General features: G+C 32.0%; 1 protein-coding gene across 2 annotated transcripts in view; it reads right to left on the bottom strand.

Moving 5' to 3' along the window:
- The window catches only part of LOC139519863 (sodium- and chloride-dependent neutral and basic amino acid transporter B(0+)-like), a 41,670-nt gene that overhangs the window by 9,065 nt on the left and 11,593 nt on the right, over nt 1-21,012 (bottom strand). For both annotated transcript variants that reach the window (XR_011663700.1, XM_071312137.1), the window contains exons 6-12: nt 20,072-20,249; nt 12,836-12,974; nt 10,189-10,323; nt 8,390-8,493; nt 5,075-5,312; nt 3,476-3,604; nt 2,873-2,972 (exon numbers count right to left, since the gene is read on the bottom strand). Coding sequence is in view for 1 of the 2 variants with exons in the window: in XM_071312137.1 (XP_071168238.1) it covers nt 2,873-2,972; nt 3,476-3,604; nt 5,075-5,312; nt 8,390-8,493; nt 10,189-10,323; nt 12,836-12,974; nt 20,072-20,249 (1,023 nt within the window). In the remaining variant the exon portion in view is untranslated. The remainder of the gene's footprint in view (nt 1-2,872; nt 2,973-3,475; nt 3,605-5,074; nt 5,313-8,389; nt 8,494-10,188; nt 10,324-12,835; nt 12,975-20,071; nt 20,250-21,012) is intronic.

Below are 21,012 nucleotides of genomic sequence, written 5' to 3'. Positions count from 1 at the left end.
TAGGGGTTATTACCCTAACTGTTTAGGAGATATTTGTCAAACTATTACTTTTTGTTTGATTTCTTTAAAAAAAATATCTTTGGGTGGATTGATATGCTGAATCTAACCATGTATTAAGATTTGGAATTTGCCCAATTTCAAATTTTTAATTTCTTAGACATCATTCATTTTTGTGTCCGAGACATAAACTATGCGAAATATTTAATCATAATCCAAATTCAATGCAGTATTGCCCAATTTATAGATATGGCAAGTATATATGCAGCATCAAGTTAGAAAGTATCTCTATATATAGTTTGAATCTAGTGTTCATTCATTATATAATTTAGATATGGTTAAAAATAGTTAAAGGTGAGTTTTATTGTTTTTTTAAAGACATTGTATTAAGGATATTTTGATAAAAAAAAAATCTCATTTTATTTGTTACTTTTTACTTAAAACTTTGTGGTAAGTTTGTTAGTTATTAATAATAATGTTAATTAATTAATTCTAAAGACTTAGATAATAGTGTCCATTTATGCATACATAAATTAGATTATAGGTGAATTTGGATATGCACAATATTACCGTGTATTTAGAATTTGGTTTTTGGACCATAATAAGTCCAATTTAGAATTTTTTCAGTTCTTTGACACCATTTATTCTGCGGCAAAACCTAATTTTATCACACATTTAATCACAATTCAAATTCAGAGATGTACATAACTTGGTTAAAGTGTCCATACTTGCCCAAACAATTCATGTTTGACCACTGTGGTCGTAATTCACACAGTATTTTATTAGGCAATTGTGTACATAAAACCTAGCATAGTGAGCGCTTTTTGAGTTCTTAAGATTAAGTTTTTCGGTACCTTGCTCCCAAATTTTTCTTTATGGATGGTTGTTTCAATCATACTACAAATCATTATTATACTGATATTTTAACTTGAAAAATTAGTATTCGAAATTATTAGCAAGTTATTAAACATGTAAATGTAACCTGTATACAGTCTTCCTTAAGGTATACACATACTAATTTATAGTCCCATTGCTTAAGTTCTGAAATTTCAAGCATTCATGGCTAATTTATCTTCATTTCAAATAAAGTGACATTTATTTCACGTCAAACCAATAACTTATCCTGATTTCTGCTGAAAAATTCAACATACCTTTAATTGAATAAGATAATAATTTAAGATAAGATAAGACATTTATTAATCTTATCAAGAATCCATAAAGGGCATCATTTTACAACACAATATGATTGGAAAAAGCAAAACAGAAAATTAATACCATACTATAACGTTATGGACAGGATCAGAGCCTAACACAACATGTGTCTTATATAACTATTATATTAAATCTTATAACAATAAAATATTATATTATTTCATATATTTTGTATACGTCTGGATCTTATTTCTAATCCTTTAATAATGTAATTTCCTAGGCACATGAGAGTTGGTAAATGCTCATACAACAGCCAGAAATATTTCTTATCATTAGGTAGTTCTTTAAAATTAGTACAAAAAGTGATAACTTTTTCCAAAAACTAACTTCCTCTGTTCATTATATAATGGACAATTTACTGTAAAATGGGTCTCATCTTCAATAGAATTTGAACCATGTGATAAGCAGTGATGACATAGACGTTAAGTTCTCTCTATTTATTTTTTTACTATATCTATCTTTCTCAATTCTAAGATCACGAGCACTTATTCTCATTTTACATATAGCTCTTCTTATACTAAAATCTTTAATTGATAAATAAGCCTCCTTTACAAAGTCAGTCTTGAGGTTGAAATAATTTTCTAATTTTCTATTACCTTGTGATAAGGTTTCAGATCTTTTGACCAACCAAAATGTTTTAAAACGATTACAAAGTTTCCATTTTACAAATTTAATTGATTTATTGAGCTTTGTATCTAAATTTTGTATATCAAGTGATTGAAGTACATATCTCATAGATGAATACCAAAAATTAATTTTTCCTGCATCTAAAATTTAATTACAAACATAAGCATCATAAAGTAACCCTTCGTCCAACTTGGTTAGCCTGTGTACATCTTTTACCATAGATATAATGACAGAGAAATAAAGAGGAAATCTTGCAACCTCTGATAACACTGCTAAATTTGAGGCTTTCTCATTTACACCAAGAATATACTTTAAATATCTGAAATGTGATTTTTCCAAATAATCATTTGTGTAGAATAATTCAAATAGATAATCACTTTTTTTCTTGCAAGCAGCAGAGTTAATTATAAATGAACCCCAAATTTCACTACAATATAATAAAATTGGTTTTATTGTGTGATCATATAAATGAATTGCAGTATCAATACTTGGATTACAAGCTGACATGGATTTTTGTAATTTTAATTTTGCCTTTAAGGATTTTTTGAATAGCTCTCTTTTCCCCTGTTGAAAAAGACCACTAGAAGTAAAGACTATCCCTAAATATTTACATTTATTATCACATTATATAGCCTCTTTATCTAAATAAAGTGATTCCTTCAAAAATTAGAAAAATTAGAAAAATTAATTGCATATTAGAGCATACTGGTTCCCGGAAGTTTGATAACACAAAGATCAGATCAGAACAACATGGAATATGTGCCCTCCAAAATTTCATATACCTCTTTTCTATTCAAAGAAAACTTTCGAAATGGTCCTATAGGGATCTCACGTCCCCAAGCCTTCATTTGATACAAAAACTACCCAAATATTTCACCTATTGACAAAGATACAGCTATGCGGATGAACTATGTTGTTTAAAATAAATTATGTACTTCTTTCTTGTATGTTCTTTCTGACCGGGTCTGAATTAGTGGTTCTATACTTTAAACTAAATTTGTTGAAGCGAGCTTAATTTTTTAGCAATAATACATACCATAAACGTAACCAACCGAAATGCATTCCAACAATGCAATAACTAACACGTTCCAGCCTCCAGAATAATCGTCCATTACTGTCAGCATGTAGTTACCTCCCTATAACGATCAACATACATGAGAGGCAAATTTAATACATTTAAAGCTTTATCAATTTATTTATAATTAATCAAAATAAATGTAAACATGCTAGGTGCTACAGTGATCCATAGTCCTTATTCGTTTAGTTGATATCAAAATATTCGAAATATATATAAAAAAAAACACAAAAAAACAGCCATTCGATGGAACTTTTTGATATAAATATAGGTCCTATTTTCTACAAAATATCTCACAGCCTTAGTGCTTTTCGGCTTCGTACTTAAGTTTTCTTTTTTCAACTTTTTGATTCAAGCGTCACTGGTGAGTCTGTTGTAGACGAAACGCGCGTATGGCGTACACAATTTCAATCCGAGTATATATGATAAGATTGTTTAAGGAGATTGTTAAAAACAAATTACGTACATATCTGCAATAAACAGCAAAGAAAAAAAACACTTCTAAATGGTTTGTATCGAGTGTGTGTTTTATTGACGAAAATGGCAATAAAAGTTAGAACTTACATTAGTTGTCAATGTCAAACCAAGCAGGAAGAACGTAAAACAAATTGTAACAACGGTCACAAATTTGTACTTTCTCAAAGTTGGAAATCTGTCCAAGGCTGAAGTTGTCACGGTCTCTACCAACACAAACTAAAATAATACAGAAAAAACATCTATTGATATCAATTAATAAAGCGAACAACAATTACAAGTGCTTTTGGGAATTTACACAATTATTTTTTGGAAGTGATATAATTATATTATTCCATACAATGATGGGGCTCATCTTCCCTAAGTTTTTTTAGAAGATCAAAATCCGAAAGTTGTTTTATGATAATAGCTAAATGTCAGATTCGAGTTATGATAAACATATTTTTAGAAAACTAAAGATCAGCATTCAACATTTATGTTAAAGGCACAGGTTTTCATTCAGTATAGCAAACTTTACATGCTTTTGTAATATGTTGTATTGGGGAGCATCCTTTTCCAACATGAATTAGTTTTTATTTCAAATACAAAGCATCATTTGCTTTCGATGCATTTTATCTTTCAAATAAGGATACCTTTTTGTATTCCAAACTTACCACAATCTATCATAATGAATGTTTTGAGCAATCTTTAGACATTCGATGAGCACTCTTTAGACATTCGAAAAATGGATACATGTACAGACATACAACGTTATGTTGTCAGAATCTTACATATATGTTTCAATAATTTGTACACAAAAAAAACGCAAAAATTGTTATAATGGATTAGTTGTGGTTTTACTTAATGGGACTATTACGAAATGTGAAATGCTTGCGGCTCCACTAGTTTAATCTGAGCTTTAGGGGATTTTTTGTCTTGCAATCAAGATGTATTGAAATTTGACTGCTAAACGCACAACATTATATATTTAAGTTCGGTCATTAGCTATTATCCAAGCCGTGATATATAAATATATTAAAACCTTCCAATAATCATGCATCTCAAATTGAATTTGAAATCACTTTGTTCTGAATCTATGATTGTCCTAGAGAAGAGGTTATATCTTTCCTTTGAAATTGAAAAAGAAGTAAATTCGGCAACCCTTTCCCATTTATGTTAATTATATTAATGTACTATGATAAAATGACCACGTGCAGAAATGTCAATTGTTATTACACTTTGATGCCGTACACATGTAGAAAGTGACATTTTTGACTTAGACTTAACATTTTAAACATAGTTCTTTGGCACAATTAAATATAAGTTACAGCCTTATTCAAAAAGATATTTAAACAAACATAAACATCTTGTAACAATTAAATAATCGGTTTGGATGGGGTGATCGAACATTTCTAATATCAAATAATAATGACAAGAATTGAGGATACGGCTATAGTTACGTTTTATTAGTTTTTTCGTCATAGGATGCAGGTAAAATACAAAATAAATATTTAAGTCAACACTGCTGTCTGACAGACTAGTGGTGTCTATTCAACAACTAAAGTATGTTATTGGATTGATTTTTAATAGTTACTGATTTTTTTTAATTTTAAAGGCAAAAAACAGTGGATGCATCGTACCTTATCCGTTCATTTTCGTTATCATATTTTTGTAAACAGTTCTGATAAAAATAGGCATACATATACATACCTCACTGTCAACTCCCAGTGTAATCAGCATTAAGAAAAAAATGATGGCCCAGAATGGAGATGGTGGAATTTTTGTTACAGCATAAGGATATACAACAAAAGCTAGTGACGGTCCACTGTCTGCTACCTCACCTACTGGAACATCTAAAGTGGTAGCTAAGTTTCCAAGATAAGAAAAGATTACAAATCCAGCAAAAAAACTCGTCAGACAATTACCAAAGGCAACTGTTATTGCATCCCTGAAAATACGAAGTGATTAATAAAATTAAATCTCTGTCAGGAAAATGATTTGACATTATCATATTATTCTAAACAACTAAAAGAACAGTAAAGAGACTATTAAATCTACTTGCTAGTCTTAAATACATCGATCGATAAGATTGCCAAAGAGAAAACTACCTGACGGACTAAATGATGTAGATATAATAGCTATATGTCCTTCAACAATATGCAAGCAAATACTGAATATTGTAGTAGAATGTTATTTTTTCAGTTTGATCTTGAAGTGGGTTAACTTCTGTTATTTTAGCAGATAGTGTTACAGCACGTTTTTTTATTCATTTATGCCACTGTCCTATCGGTTTATTTCCTATTTCTCACGTTGTTCTACCAATTTAAGGGTTTATATAAAAGATTCTGATTGTCCAGCATTATTTTCTTCTGTTATATGTTATAAAATAACAACACAATAATTTTGTATTTTGTGATATCAAAACTAAATTATTACTAAATGAAATTTCTACGTTAGCGTACAACCAGTCTGGAGTCAAAAGTGTTTCCCTTACCGGATTTCCCTATAATTTTATAAAAAAAACATATTTTTAAATAAAAAGGACTGCAGATATTTCTTCTTCAAGTTGAATGATTTTTCCAAATAAATAGAGAAATGTATTATTGCAAAAATTACGAAATATATTTATAAATATTATTTAAGACAAATTTAAATTTTTGTACGAAAAACGTGTATGGGTATACAGGCAAAAATGACACTTTATTTAAAATTGCTATGCTAATAATGATTTCTTAGTACTAACATGTCACAAATATATTTCATAATAACCATAACAACTGTGCTTATATCTAAAATAAATTCAATATATCATCAAACCAGACCTCAAATTAATTGTAAACAAAGGTTTAAAGAATTGTGTTGAAATAATAGAAGAATTTGGGATAAGTGACACACTTTACCTAATGCTAGTTTGACATATATCTATAACGTTTATACATATAACAAACACTGTACTTTGGTTAATTATTCTACTTTGCATTTTTTAATCAAATGTATACGACTATGTTGTTCTTATACTAGTTTCTATGTGCAATCAGACTGAAAGATTTGGAGAGTGATTTGAAAAATAAGAGTGCATCCGCTGAAATGTCTCACCTGCTTACAAACCATGATTAGTTCTATTTTGATATTGCTTCAAATAAAGCTTTACTACAAGTTTCAAATAAACTTGACATTATAAATGGTTCATGAAAATGAGGTTACGACCAGTTAAACCAAGAGAGACATGTTCACCCTACTATCATAACATAAACCAAATACAGTTGACATATGGCTTATAGATTACACGACACAGAACAAGCCAAGAAAACTTAATATTGATTAATGAATCACGATAATGAGGTAAAGGTGAATTGGCAGACATACACACCTTACAATCATTCCATACATCAAATTTTGTTGACCGTATTGCTTATAGTACCACAGGAACAGACTTAACCAGGAAACAACTTAACATTGATCAATGAAACAATGACAATAAGGTGAAAAAAGACAGATATGTAAACCTTCCCATCATTCCATACATCAAATGTAGTTAACCTATTAATTTTGGTATCTAAGGAAAATGACATTATTACTGAAACTTAACATTGACTAATGAACCATGAAGAATAGGTGAAGGACATATGGAACCAGCCGGAATGACATGTAAACCTAACAACCATTCCATACACCAGACATTTTTTACCTTCTACTTACACGATGAGTTGTAACTTTAACCTTTATCACTGAGGTAAGATGAGAAATTCACATGAATTTGTTTTCAAGCAGTCACCTCGTAACATGAGGCATATGCATATATACGAAGTGCATGTCGTGTGGTAACAGACGATGTCTGACTTGCCAAAACATACTGAAAGCTCATACAATTCCTTACCAGAGGTTTAGCGCTATTAAACCAGGTTCAATCCACCATTTTCTACATTTGAAAATGCCTCTACCAAGTCAGGAATGTGACAGTTGGTGTCCATGCGTTTGATGTGTTTTATCATTTGATTTTGCCATTTGATAAGGGACTTTCCGTTTTGAATTTTCCTCGGAGTGTAATTTTACTATTTGCCACTCCACTGGTTTCGTATACACTATATATTGCAATGTAACTTGCAAAACCCAGAATGTAGTATAGCTTCTTTATTTTTAATTTTGCAGGCAGTTTGTTGGCAAAACAGAACAGCCAAACAAACGCATGAAGTGACTACACCTGCAAGCCCGACCTACCCGTATGTCGGCATTTGAGATCAGCTGGACACGCCAAAACTGATATCTAAAACCTTATCTTACCATCACTATCATAGACCACAAAGAGGGTTGGTCAAGGACCGTCATACTTGCTCGGGAAAGCTGGACAGTTTTTCATGTTTTCCAAGAGGGCATTAAAACATAGAATAAATCCATACCATCACTTATTTCAAGTAACTCCTGCTTCAGCACAGGACTCATACAGTTTTAAGAAATTCATACCTCCTGACAAACAACAATATTGAAACAATTTACCAGCGTATTGATTCGTGATAATTTGCACAACGATCAAGATTGCTATAACAGTGTGGCAACCACATGTCAAGATAAGAATCATTTGACATCTTACAAAAATGTACTCATGAAGACGGATATAATTGTCTCATTGGCACTCATACCACATCTTCCTATATCTACTTATGAATGATATTAGTTATTCAAAGTATTTAACATTTTGTTTATGGGTTTCCTTTTCTGGTGATGTTGTACTCTATTAGACTAAAGGTTAAATGCATATTCAGGATGCGAACATATGAATATTAGATGATTATGAAACCTATATGATTTGAAATACAGACACACTGTACCGGCTTTTTGTGTGCTAGTTCACAAGATACATGTACACATGAAGACATGTCTCGGAATATTTGCGTTTTAAATTGTTATGTTAGACAAGAAATAATTGACGACAATAAGAATACCCGTAACCTGTCCATAAACTTTATTTACGAAACGTACAAAGATGTTGTTTAGGGGAAAATAGGTTTAGCTTGACAGTGTACTTACGCTAAACAGTCATTATGGAAACGATTATAACTTGACAGAGCAATAAGTCCTCCCCACGAAGCAGACAATGAGAAAAATATCTGGACCGCTGCATCCTTCCATACCTATAAATACAAAAGTATGCGTGTTATTATTAAACAGCAATCAGTATCAATCTTATCAGACATATAACTTGGGCTTTACAAACTGTTAGTCCTTGAGGGTATCACATGCCCAGTAGCCAGTAATAGCATGAAATACGGTAATAATGTTAGGGAAATTTGCTAATACAAAAGTTCTTAAATTTTATTGAATTCAGGAAATTATCTCCCTCGTGCAAAGCCATGGTTCCTTGCAGGTTTTTGCTAATACTTTTGAGGTTTCTGGCTTATAAACATTTTTTATCAAGTTTTGGATTTTTTAAAAATACATTGGACAGGAGCATCACAAAAGAGACATTCATTTCCAAAATGCGCAATAAAATTGGTACCGTTATTGATATTTGATATGACTGCTATTACCATTATTGCTTGGGTCTTCAATATCGATTAAAACTGCATCTTTTGAAAAACGACCAAAATATCATCCATAATTGGAAATACATTTGAAATATTATCAGGTTAATAAGGCAAACTTCCCTATCATTTTTCATTTCCTTGAATTTTTTTTTTTTACTTTTAGATCAGATCACTTGACAATTTTTCACAAACATTAAGATTGTTGATGAGATTAAAACAAAAAGACATTGATTCAGTTGATGTGTAAGTTGTGACGATTGAAAAAACATATAACTCATATATATGACAATATTATTTTGATCATAACATTTTGATGACAGCCGTATAAAAGAGGACAAAATATGCTTGTCTCGTCCGTAGATTTACTGAATTGTTGCTGTCACGTGACTCTATTGCTGTTGACAGACGATGAGTTTCGACTTAAAGGTTTAAATGAAGATGTTGTTTGAAAAACAAAGCAACTGAACGTCTGTGACGTCAGAATGCCTTACAAAGGACGGTACACAAAGTAGCGCCCTCGTGACTGACATTACTTATAATCTGTGGTATTTTATATGAAAATGATACATTAATGGACAATTGCTTGCATTTATAAAAAATAAGGACATATGTACCCCTCCAGAAAGGTCGGTGTTGGCAATCTGTCCTACGGTACAAGGGTATTAAATGAGCTAAACAGATTTGGAAAGATCAATTGAGAAAACAAGCGTGAGAATAATTAGAAATTCGCGAATTACATCGATAAGTGTCCAGCAACTCTAGATCTAAAAAAATCCGCAAATTTTGTCGATATAAAAATATGGTTCGCTGAAAAGTCTTGTAGACGAAACGCGCACCTGTCGCAAATACTTAATTTTAATCGTGGTATATATGTGTTCGGTGTGAGCCAAGGCTTCGTGTTGAAGGCCGTACCTTGACCTTGACTTCGATGGAGAGTTGTCTCATTGGCACTCATACCACATCTTGATATATATAATATACATTTTGTGCATATATATATATGATGATATACAAAAAGATGTGGTATGATTGCCAAAAAGGCAACTCTCCACAAGACACCAAATGACAATGTAAATCAATTCAAACGAGAAAACTAATGGCCTAATTTATGAACAAATGAACGAAAAACAAATATTTAACACATGAACAAACGACAACCACTGAAGTACAGGCTCCTGACTTGGGACAGGCACATACATACAGAATGTGGCGGGGTTCGTGAGTTTATGTCTATATGGACAACGGTCAATATTTCAAACAGATCTGCCTGTGAGTTGAGTGTGTTGACGGACAATTATTTACCTGAGAATCACTGAGTTTGCTTAAGTCTGGTGTTATGTAGAATTCAATTCCAGCTGAAGAACCTTCTAGGGTCAGTCCTCTCACAAATAGGATAATCAATACAACATATGGAAAAGTAGCTGTAAAATACACCACCTAAAATATACAGTAGCTTGAGTTATATAATTTGTGCATTTGACCCTTTTTGTACATTATGAATCTGTATACATCACATGACAAAGTGAAATCAACAAGTCGGTGTCGAGGTGTCAAATAAAATAACGCAGTAAAGGATATTGAATACGTTTTGCAACATGCAATTCAGGATCGCACATTGGTGTGAGGTTCCAAATATTTATTACAGACCAGTTATCTTATACTCAAATAAAGCACATATTAGAATGAATCCCACTAAAATATTAGAATTGTGATATTCTTCATACATAAGAGACAGCAGCAGTCCTGCCGACCCGTAAATAGTCTAATTCGGTAGGTTACACTCGTAAAAAGGAGAACTGGATTGTAGTAACGACATAAGGAACATGTTCGATGTCATCTGTGAAACGGATATTCAATAATGGTCAACCAACTCGTGATGGCGACCGTAAAAATCTACGAAGGGATCATTTCAACTTCACCATTTGGAACTCTTGGTTTAATAGCGTCCTTGTGATCAGCAACCCTCTATCAATTAAATTATGGTAGGAAATACAAGCCCGGGAATATCGTATCAATTCGGAGATACACACTCTGTATGCAGGCGCTGCTGGGATGTTGCTGCATAGAAATGGGAGGTTCATAATTTGGAAGCTGAAATCATCTTTTTTGTCGTAAATTTTTCAATTTTCAACCGACCCACATTGACAATGTCAAGATGAAAGTCAAGATATGAGACAGGCTTAACTGTATCTGTTGTATCCTTTAGCTCTAGTGCGATGGGTAGATGCGTTTAACATAGCCATCAAATTTTGAATTATTTAGTGAGAGAAAATCATCTATATAGCGGAAAGTAAAATTAAAGGATATACTAGTAGCTAACCTCTTTCTTTCTTCTTTAGAATTTCTTGTATGAAGTCAGCCTCATAAGGATAAAGGAAAAAGTCGGCAAGAAGAGAGGCGCAATTAGTTTCCATGGGAATGCCGATAGTTTGTTGGAATGGGTAAAAAGGGTTTCCAAAAGTTACTTGAAAATATATCATTTTCATTACTGAGGGCAAGTGTGGATTTTTTTCGAATAAAAAAAAGACTTTTTGTATTGTGTACCTTTTTTAAGAATACATTTGATACTTGGAATTTTAAATCTGCGATACGCAGATGCTGGTGCTGATTATTTCTTGACCGTCTCATTAGTTTTAAGACTGTTTTGATATTAAAATATAACGAGCTTCAACTGCGTAATAATAAATAATCTTCATTTTGTATTCTTAGTCAAATGTTAAGAATGAAAACAAAACAAAAAGAGAAGGGCAACATTCAGCACACGACACCCAGATTTGTTTTATATTCTAATGATTATCAATGGGGTCCAGTGATATAGTTTTTTTTAATTACAAGCAATTCGTGGTGTGAACATTTTCACAAAATTGAAGTTTTGTCATTGTATGAGATCCAAGTGGAAGAAATAAACTGTAATATTATTTGCACTGGAACAATAAAGGAACGAAAGGGTCAAGAATAGAATGAAATTCATAACAGTGTGGCTGAGGCAATTGATTGACACATTAAATTATCCATTGACTGGGACAGATTAGGTGAACGTTTGTCTGTAACGACCACTGCCCACGACGGACTCACGATAGACATTTAAACTGTGAGGATCACCAAAGGTTCTCCACACCTAAATAGAATAATTCGAACAACTAATCAGGAATAACCTTTACGTTTAGATTTATAATATTGAAAACTTTAAAAAAAAATCTTTACTAGTGTTTTTGTTATGTTTTGATAATTAATATTTATGATAGTGCACGTACTTTCAAGAAAAAATGATTTAACTAGCTTTCAAAGTTACAATTCTGGTGTTGATAATTATCTTTTTTCGGACGTGAAAGGGATTTATCAACTGTGTCATCTTTTTAACTGTTATCTGGTCTGAATTTTATTTTAGAACGAATACATGATCAACTTTCAAAAGTTGTGCACAATCAAAACATATAGACAAAATAATAGAAACTATATATATACTTCTGTCAGGACTGGTTTTTTTCGTCCTTGCAAGTTATTGGACAGTAAAAATTCTATTAGGATCAAGTCTTGTGAAATTCGCATTTACGTAATTTTATACATACGCAAAATGTATAATTTGGTGTATACTTGAACAAGTAATTATTTAAATCCCCACTGGAAGGCCTCTGATAGACTGAGTGAGCATAAAATCATCGCCAATGACAAAAAAGTTATAGGTAATTTTTTCACTTCAATTAAAAAGAAACGTTTTACTGTCGACCACACTGTTATGAATTTGATTCTATGTGTTCCAACAGAAGCAGACATTTCTGCAAAATGTCCTTATGCAAAAACAAGAATATTTGTTAAGTTTCTGTATATCTAAGTAAATATAGATCCAAAAATGAATTTTGTTCGCGATCATATTCATTTATAAAACTAAACATAATATCTATTCAGTTAAATCCGAAAATATTTACAGACGACAACAATGGTATATTACCTTTCCTGATGTCTTAATACTTTTACTGAGGGTCAAAACAACAAATATGAATGCTGCCAAATAACATAATACTAGTTTCCAATTCACTGGACCCAAGTCATCAATTCCACCACTGTTTCCTTGACCGATAGCAACATAACTGAATATATAAAGAACGATAATGAGGCAAAATTCCGAAACTACATGTACATTTTGTGTTATACGTCTATACGTGAATTTTGCTTGCTATCACAAATATGTGTCTTACATTATGGTGAACACTAATTATTCCACGATTTTTAGCAGGTTCATATATCTCGGTACAGCACATAATGATAAGGGAGTGCTTTGTGTCAAATATCAGTTACGGTTAAAATACTATTTGTACATCAGAGAGTGTCAGACAATCAGAAATATATAAAAAAAACAGGACAATTTAAAAAGGTTAACGATTTAAATAGAACGAAAATACAAACCATAGTTTCAAACATACTACACAGAAAAATAAAGAAATAAAAGCAAGATGAACCCTACAAACACTGGAAGTAAGTCGAGGTGCTCTGGTTGGGCAGAAAGACACTGCTCCACCAGTTGGACCCGTCAAGATGCTCATGGCAATTACACATTCAGTGATACTTTTTGTAATGTCACAATCTTAAAAAAGAGGACGAAATTGTGGATTCGACAATGGGGACATATTTGTAGTCTATTTTGATATTCCATACGTCAACCGGTTCATATCTTTCGAATTTAAGAGACAATTTCACCTTTATCAATGGGAATATTTGATTTAATTGCGTTTTAAGACAAGTGTTCTTTGTTAGAAGGACACATTAGACCTTAATACTTTTCATCCAAAAAATAATCATTCATTGAAAAATATTATTCATATAAGAATCTAAAATACAAACAAAAAAGTTAACTTTGACAGATTGGGTTATCTACTGAAATGTCACTAGTGTTAAGTGAAATTTTTCATTACGAAAGCATCAATGAAAAATGAACTAATTGAGACATACTGGCGCTATATGTACATGTTAGGGAGCCGTGAATGTAGAGGATGAAACTATTTAAAGCTTTCTCCTATCATTATTTTAAGTGTTCACACTGAACAAGTAGATTCGATTTTGCAATATTTAAAACACAAATCGCGATTATTTTTGATCCGAAGGAAAATTGACAGTAAGTCTAAAAGATGACACGATGTTTAAGTGGAGCGCCATTTCCCATGATGGTTGTAAAAATGTTATAGCTTAGAAAAATTGATGTGATGTCTTTTGCAACGTATCATACTCAATCAGAATGATTTTTCACTTCATGTTAACAGGATTTAGGTGTTCGTATGCTATAATTATTTGAAATGCTGACCTCGGAATGGGTTCCATTTAGTATTATCATAAGGAAGGAGCCGATGGTAAAATACTAAGACTGGGAAACTTAATCATTTTTACTAAATATTGTTTATAACTTAGTTATACGCTAGGATGCTTAAAAATTTGATCACTGCGTAAAGCCGGTTTCCCATGTTAATTGTAAACGGTTAACAACATTCAAGATTCGCTTGGTTTCTTTGTTTTGTTGATTATACAAGGAAATATCATTCTATGGAAGTGACTGTCGAGAAATTTCGATTCGATCAGTTCCTCTTTATCGAGACAGCTACTAAATTTAAACATGTAGAGTCACTCCGGAAGCAAAAGAGGGGCGAAAAATACAAGATTGGCATTCAAGTTCATAGATCGAAAATATACTGACAACTTCATTGCTAAAAAAAAAAAAGACAAACAGACAAATAATAGTACATAATACACAACATAGAATACTTAAGACTCAGCAACACGAACCCCACCAAACACTGGGGAGGGGGTGGTGATCTAAGGTGCTCGAGAAGGGTAAGCAGATCTTTCTCCACGTGGGGCATCCGTCGTGTTGCTCATGTCAGCATAAACTCGTGTACCTTAATTAAGCAAGACTAACACCAATTCATATAATATAATGACAAATGTCAAACAAACATATCAGCCTCGCAAAAAATCTACATACTCTGGATTCATCAATTTTCGTGGATTGAGAGAAAACTTGAATTTTAGTGAATTTTCGATTCTGCCAATCTCTTTATGCAAAGACCACGGGAAATTTGTAACTCGTTGAACATTTGAATTCATGGTTCACCTCCGCACATGAAACCAACAAATAATAATGAATATACAGTATAAATAATTTGTTTACTTGTTATGCATAATGAATTAGCAACAAGATAAACAGAGCTCATATTAATAACTATTCTAATATGACGTTCTTCTTTAGCTTTGGGAACAAAGCCATGTTCTAATTCGAATAGAACATGGGCTGCACGTGATTGACGTCACAATTGAAATTTCAACGTCAGATGAATTTTGAACAACGCCAGAGATCAAAATGGACATTTTTGTTGGTGTTGCTCGCTACGAAATTAAATAAAAACATTCTAAAAGTAAGTTTAAATGTTTCTGTTCTTTTTTTATTGATAAACTGTTGATTTTCTATAACGTTTCTGAATGGCGACATTTCGAGCGTCTACTATAGGTCCGCTTCGAAGTACAAAAGTTCAAAATATTCCTATTAGAATCGAAATAATTCTATCATGCCATGCTCTATGCTCATTTTAACATGGGTAGGCATTATATTTGTAAACATTTAATACCTCGCTAACGCTCGGTATTAAGATATTAACAAATATAATGCCTACCCATGTTAAAATGAGCATAGAGCATTATATTTGTAAACATTTAATACCTCGCTAACGCTCGGTATTAAGATATTAACAAATATAATGCCTACCCATGTTAAAATGAGCATAGAGCATGGCATGAAAGAATTATTTCTTAATCAAAGGTACCAGGCTTATATTGCTAACCTGTTTAGCGTTATGTTGAAATCAAACCAATTCACATACAACATATTGTTGATTTACCAGTAATATTTTTTTTATGTCTATGAAGAAATAACATCAAAAATGCAGTGCACACTGAATAACCCGCATAGTGGTGTTATTTTAAAGTGTCCACCACATTGTTAATGTTATTTCGAATAGGCAGAAAATTTATTACAGTCATTGGAATTTTGGGTCCTCAATGCTCTTCAACTTTGTATTTGTTTGGCTTTTTAACTATTTTGATCTGAGCGTCACTGATGAGTCTTATGTAGACGAAACGCGCGTCTGGCGTATAAAATTATAATCCTGGTACTTTTGATACTATTTACACCACTGGGTCGATGCCACTGCTGGTGGACGTTTCGACCCCGAGGGTATCACCAGCCCAGTAGTCAGCACTTCGGTGTTGACATGAATATCAATTATATGGTCATTTTTATAAATTTTCTGTTTACAAAACTTTGAATTATTCAAAAAACTAAGGATTTTCTTACCCCAGGAGTAGATTACCTTAGCCGTATTTGGCACAACTTTTTGGAATTTTGGGTCCTCAATGCTCTTCAACTTTGTATTTGTTTGGCTTTTTAACTATTTTGATCTGAGCGTCACTGATGAGTCTTATGTAGACGAAACGCGCGTCTGGCGTATAAAATTATAATCCTGGTACTTTTGATACTATTGCTTATAATTTAATTCTTAATTCCATTTCAAACTGTAGAAAATCATGAAAAAAACGTTGATGATGTCACAGTCATATGACAAAAGTATGTCTATAAGCTGATAAACAAAACGACGTCAGCCAATCAGAAGACGCGTTACATCCAAAATTAAATTATTAATGCATAACATTGCCACTGGATGTAAAACACACAGCTATCAATCAATAGTAATGCAATGAACAATGACATATTTCAAACATATACTCCTGACAAACAATCCACATTTAAACATTTTGTACCCTTAATTAAGGAATGACTGTAATATTTTTTCTGTCTATGAAGAAATGACACAAGGATTGTGGTGCACACTGAATAACGCGCGTAGCGGGTTATTTAACAGTGGGTACCACATTTTTTATGTTATTTCGAATAAACTGATAAAATATTACAGTTATTTCTTATAATTTAATTCTAAATTCCATTTTAAACCGGCGAAAATCATGAAAAAACGTTGATGACGTCATGATCACATGACAAAATTGTGTCTATGATATGATAAACAAAACGACGTCAGCCAATCAGAAGACGTGTTACATCTACAATTAAATATTTTTTTAAATAAACAAGCAACGAATACCATGAAAAGTAGACGTTTCAACTAGAGTGTTTTGTTTTTTTATGTTCTTGCACTTTCACATGTTACAATGTAGCAGGTGTATAATCCCCCCTTCCAATCCGTATTCCCAAAAAATACGTTTATCATGAGTCAAAAACGAACCCTGGAAACAACATACATTCATTTCTTAATTTGGCGTATAAACATTCGATTTTCATAATATATATCTAGATTTCGCGCCTTTTCTCTTGTCGAGAAAATTCACTGATCAGATCGACACGTCTTTTTGACTCATGATTTTGAATATCGCATTGGTATCTTTTGCGTGTCCTTTACTAACAGTTAGATTATTAACACATTTATTTGAAAAATATAATAAACGTATTTTTTTGAAATACGGATTGGTTGGTATATTTTGCATTCATGATTTGTTATTGATTAGAGTTATCTCTTTTTCTGATTGAAATTTTTTTATATTTGTAGATTTCCTACCATTATTCGGAGATTCGGAGACCATGATTGACATGACCAGAATTGTCACAATTTATTTATATTAAACTGATCAGTACAATTTCTCATCCCACATGTCTTTTTGTTTCATTTGCGTATTATTAAGACAATCTTTATGTTCGGATGAGTATAGCGAAGAAGAGCATAAGTGTAGAAACTGACTAAAAACACCTGGCGGTACCAAAACCACAGATTCAGTCTAAATACGGGCCTATTGCTACTAAAATGATACCATTTGGAACATGTATCTAGCTGTGCGTAAGTGTATAATTGACGTAATATTCCTTTTAGAATTTTAATCGTTAAATATGACCATCACAAAGAACATTCTTCGTCAAAGCTTATTGATCACATATGCTTCATCCAAACCGCAAATAACCATAGATGACACTATAAATGACAAATATAGAATTCTCTAAATGTATCCTGAAATGCGCCTGCAACTATCATATTTTTTTTCATTACACAATGCCCAGATTATTATTGTAAAACAGAAAAGAAGAATGTGTCTGACCAGGACAGGAATGCCCCCACTCGCGCTGGCTGATAATACATGAAAATACTTTTTGAGAGCTTTCGATGTCGCTACAAGGTTTAAAGAGTTCTATTGTTTTAGTCTAAGATGGTTTAATATGTTGTTTTTTTTTATATTTTTACTGTTGTTGTTTCTTATGTAGTACGTTTTCTGATTGAGTCATGGTAATTTCTCAGTTCCTGAATAATGCTGTGATGCTTTTACTTCAGACCACTTTTTAATTACTTGTGTATTTTATAAAGTATTCATTTATGATCTTAATAGAAGATAATCAAATTATTGTAAAGATCACACTTTTTGTCCTTTTTAATACAATATGACATCATAAAGGTTGTTATTTACCTAATACGTAAAAGCTATATCACTGAAAGGGGCTTGAAACAAAATATTCATCAAATGATCGCCGTATTAAAATACAGCAGTGAACTGTGGTTGTAGTGATACATAGACAATAACTGTTTAGTGTCTTTAAATATCAGCTGTATTTGTACGAGGCTGAGAAACAGGTGTAATGCGAGCTTTAGCGATATATAACTCCTGTTTCGATCCGAGTACAAATACAGTTGATATCTAAAGACACTAAACAGTTATTGTCCTCATCCTGCAATTAATTTTGTTTATTGCTTTTGTTTTAAAAGGCAGAAATCTCACATTTATTGTATTTATTTTTGATTTATTATCCTTTGAGGTCCGTGTAGTAATAAATAAAATCACACATTCAGAACACATTGTCCAATTTCAAACAAAAGTATACGATTTGTCCTACGCTTCGAAATGTTGAACTGAACATGCATGCTGAAATTGACATTCGTTTTAATTTTGTGTTAAACATGCACACACTCAATTGTTCACTCCATGATTTTGCGCTGTAGAAAATGGATTAATTCTGCTGTTCACGTTTATCAATTAGCAGAAAATGTGTATAATTCAAATTGCTTTATTGAAATGTTTGAAACAAACATATCGCAATTTAAGCTATAGTTCACCTAAGGTTAAGCTAAACGTCATTAGAATGCGACTGCAATTCACATTCTGAGGTAACGCAGGTTCATACAAAACTAGTCCGGCAGTGAATGGAGCTTTAAAACGATATCTGTATAGTATACAGATACAGCCTAGCGATATCTGTTTGACTGTATCTGCATAATAAGACATCCAATTGCAGGATAATTCAAGATTTATCATTGTTCCTGATATAGGTGTTGGTTTTTAAATCAACTGTTTATATTTGTAAACACTAAAATTTTGTCACAACTGATAAATGTGTTTTGTTATCTTGATCAATGCGCAAATTACCAGAGACATCTTGCTTTCTGACTGCTGATTGCATAATATTATGAATATTTACTAGGAAGGTTCTCACATTATTTAAAAATGATGTCAATTTTTCATGTAAGATTTTAATAAAAAATATCAAATCTTTAAGTAAGATCTTTATAAAAATGTTGAATCTCTAAAAATAAAGCTGTTCAAATATTTAGCGTCAAGTATCAATGAAGATACATTAATTGTCGACGTGTGCATCTAACACTATAACATGGGTATCTTTTCTACCATTCAGTGAATGCCGATGTAATCACCAAAAGCCCAGTAGGCAGTACTTTGGTACTGGCATGAAAACACGAATATAACTTTATTGAAATTGGCTGTTATAAAATTTATAAAATTATTTTGATTGAAGGAGTCTATCTTCTTCATGCATAGCTCGGATACCTTGTTCTGATTTTGGTTTACTGCCTTTAATAGGCCCATGTTTTTTTCTTTAAACTTTGTATTAGTGTTTTGGTTTTCAAATGTAATGGCCTCGAGCATCACTGAAGAGACATTAACTGTCGAATGCGCATCTGGTGCAATCGAATAAATACCATTTATGTTAACAAATTCCTCAACAGAATAAATATTGTTATTGATAAATCAAATGTGCAATATATTCTTAAATCTGTGTTTGCTAACTTGTTATTTTTCTATCGTAGGTTAGTTACTCTGAGTAGTTTTTAAAAAATATCTTAAACAAAATACTTACTCAAAATATTCTTGAGATGGGAGAATTCTTTTAATATCATTTTCTTTTGCAAGTGTTTCATTGAACATTCCCCGGAGGACATCATTGTCATCATAACAAGTTCCAAGTGTTGTATTTAGACGCCAATTCATACTTTGGCATCCTGCTTCATCTGTCATATTCACATTATCCAAACATACTGTAAAAAGGTACTATGGTAAACAGTACTTAAAAGAGGTGAGTACGAAAAAAAAATCAAACAATAATGTTTATTCTTTCATACAAAATTAACTAAACTTAATTGACATTTTTTGGAAAATTCGTCTACAAAATGTTTGTTCAAAATAATATGTAATTACTCTTAATTCTTCCATTTAAAAGATGTTCAATATTTAGAAGTCATCGGATTCATTTTTGTTGTTTAAAACAATTAACAATTCAGTATGAAGGATGTATGAAACAAAAAAAAAGAAGCTCTAAGGAGCTGGTGTCGCTCACGTAGTTACATGTCCATCTTCCACAATGAATTATCTCCAACATTGTGGACAAGAAAAGAATTCTTTGCAAACCTTTCCTCCGATTTCACTCAAATTCTCATATTTTATTTAAAACATACTAAAAAATGTATCCAAAGTATTCGTGTGTATTTTAGTCTGGATACCATCTAATTAACTATCAAGTTGAACTCCGAACACTGCCGGCGGTAATCTAAGCAATATAATCATAGATAATATACACATAAATACATAGCGAACTGCAACTGATTCCTCTAGGTCTATTTAATTCAATATTATAGGCTTAATATATGTGATTATCCTCATTTTTACCTGTATAAGAATGATAACTGCACACGCATAATTCATGCGTAATACATCTCTAGCTAAAGGGTTAAATTGAAGTGCACATGAATACGGATTCAATGAGTTGGAATTATTCCCTTGCAAAAATAAAAAAATTGACCA

Source organism: Mytilus edulis, chromosome 4 (assembly GCF_963676685.1).
Source record: "Mytilus edulis chromosome 4, xbMytEdul2.2, whole genome shotgun sequence".
Classification (NCBI taxonomy): Eukaryota; Metazoa; Mollusca; class Bivalvia; order Mytilida; family Mytilidae; genus Mytilus; species Mytilus edulis.
This window is presented reverse-complemented; position numbering and strand designations above follow the sequence as displayed.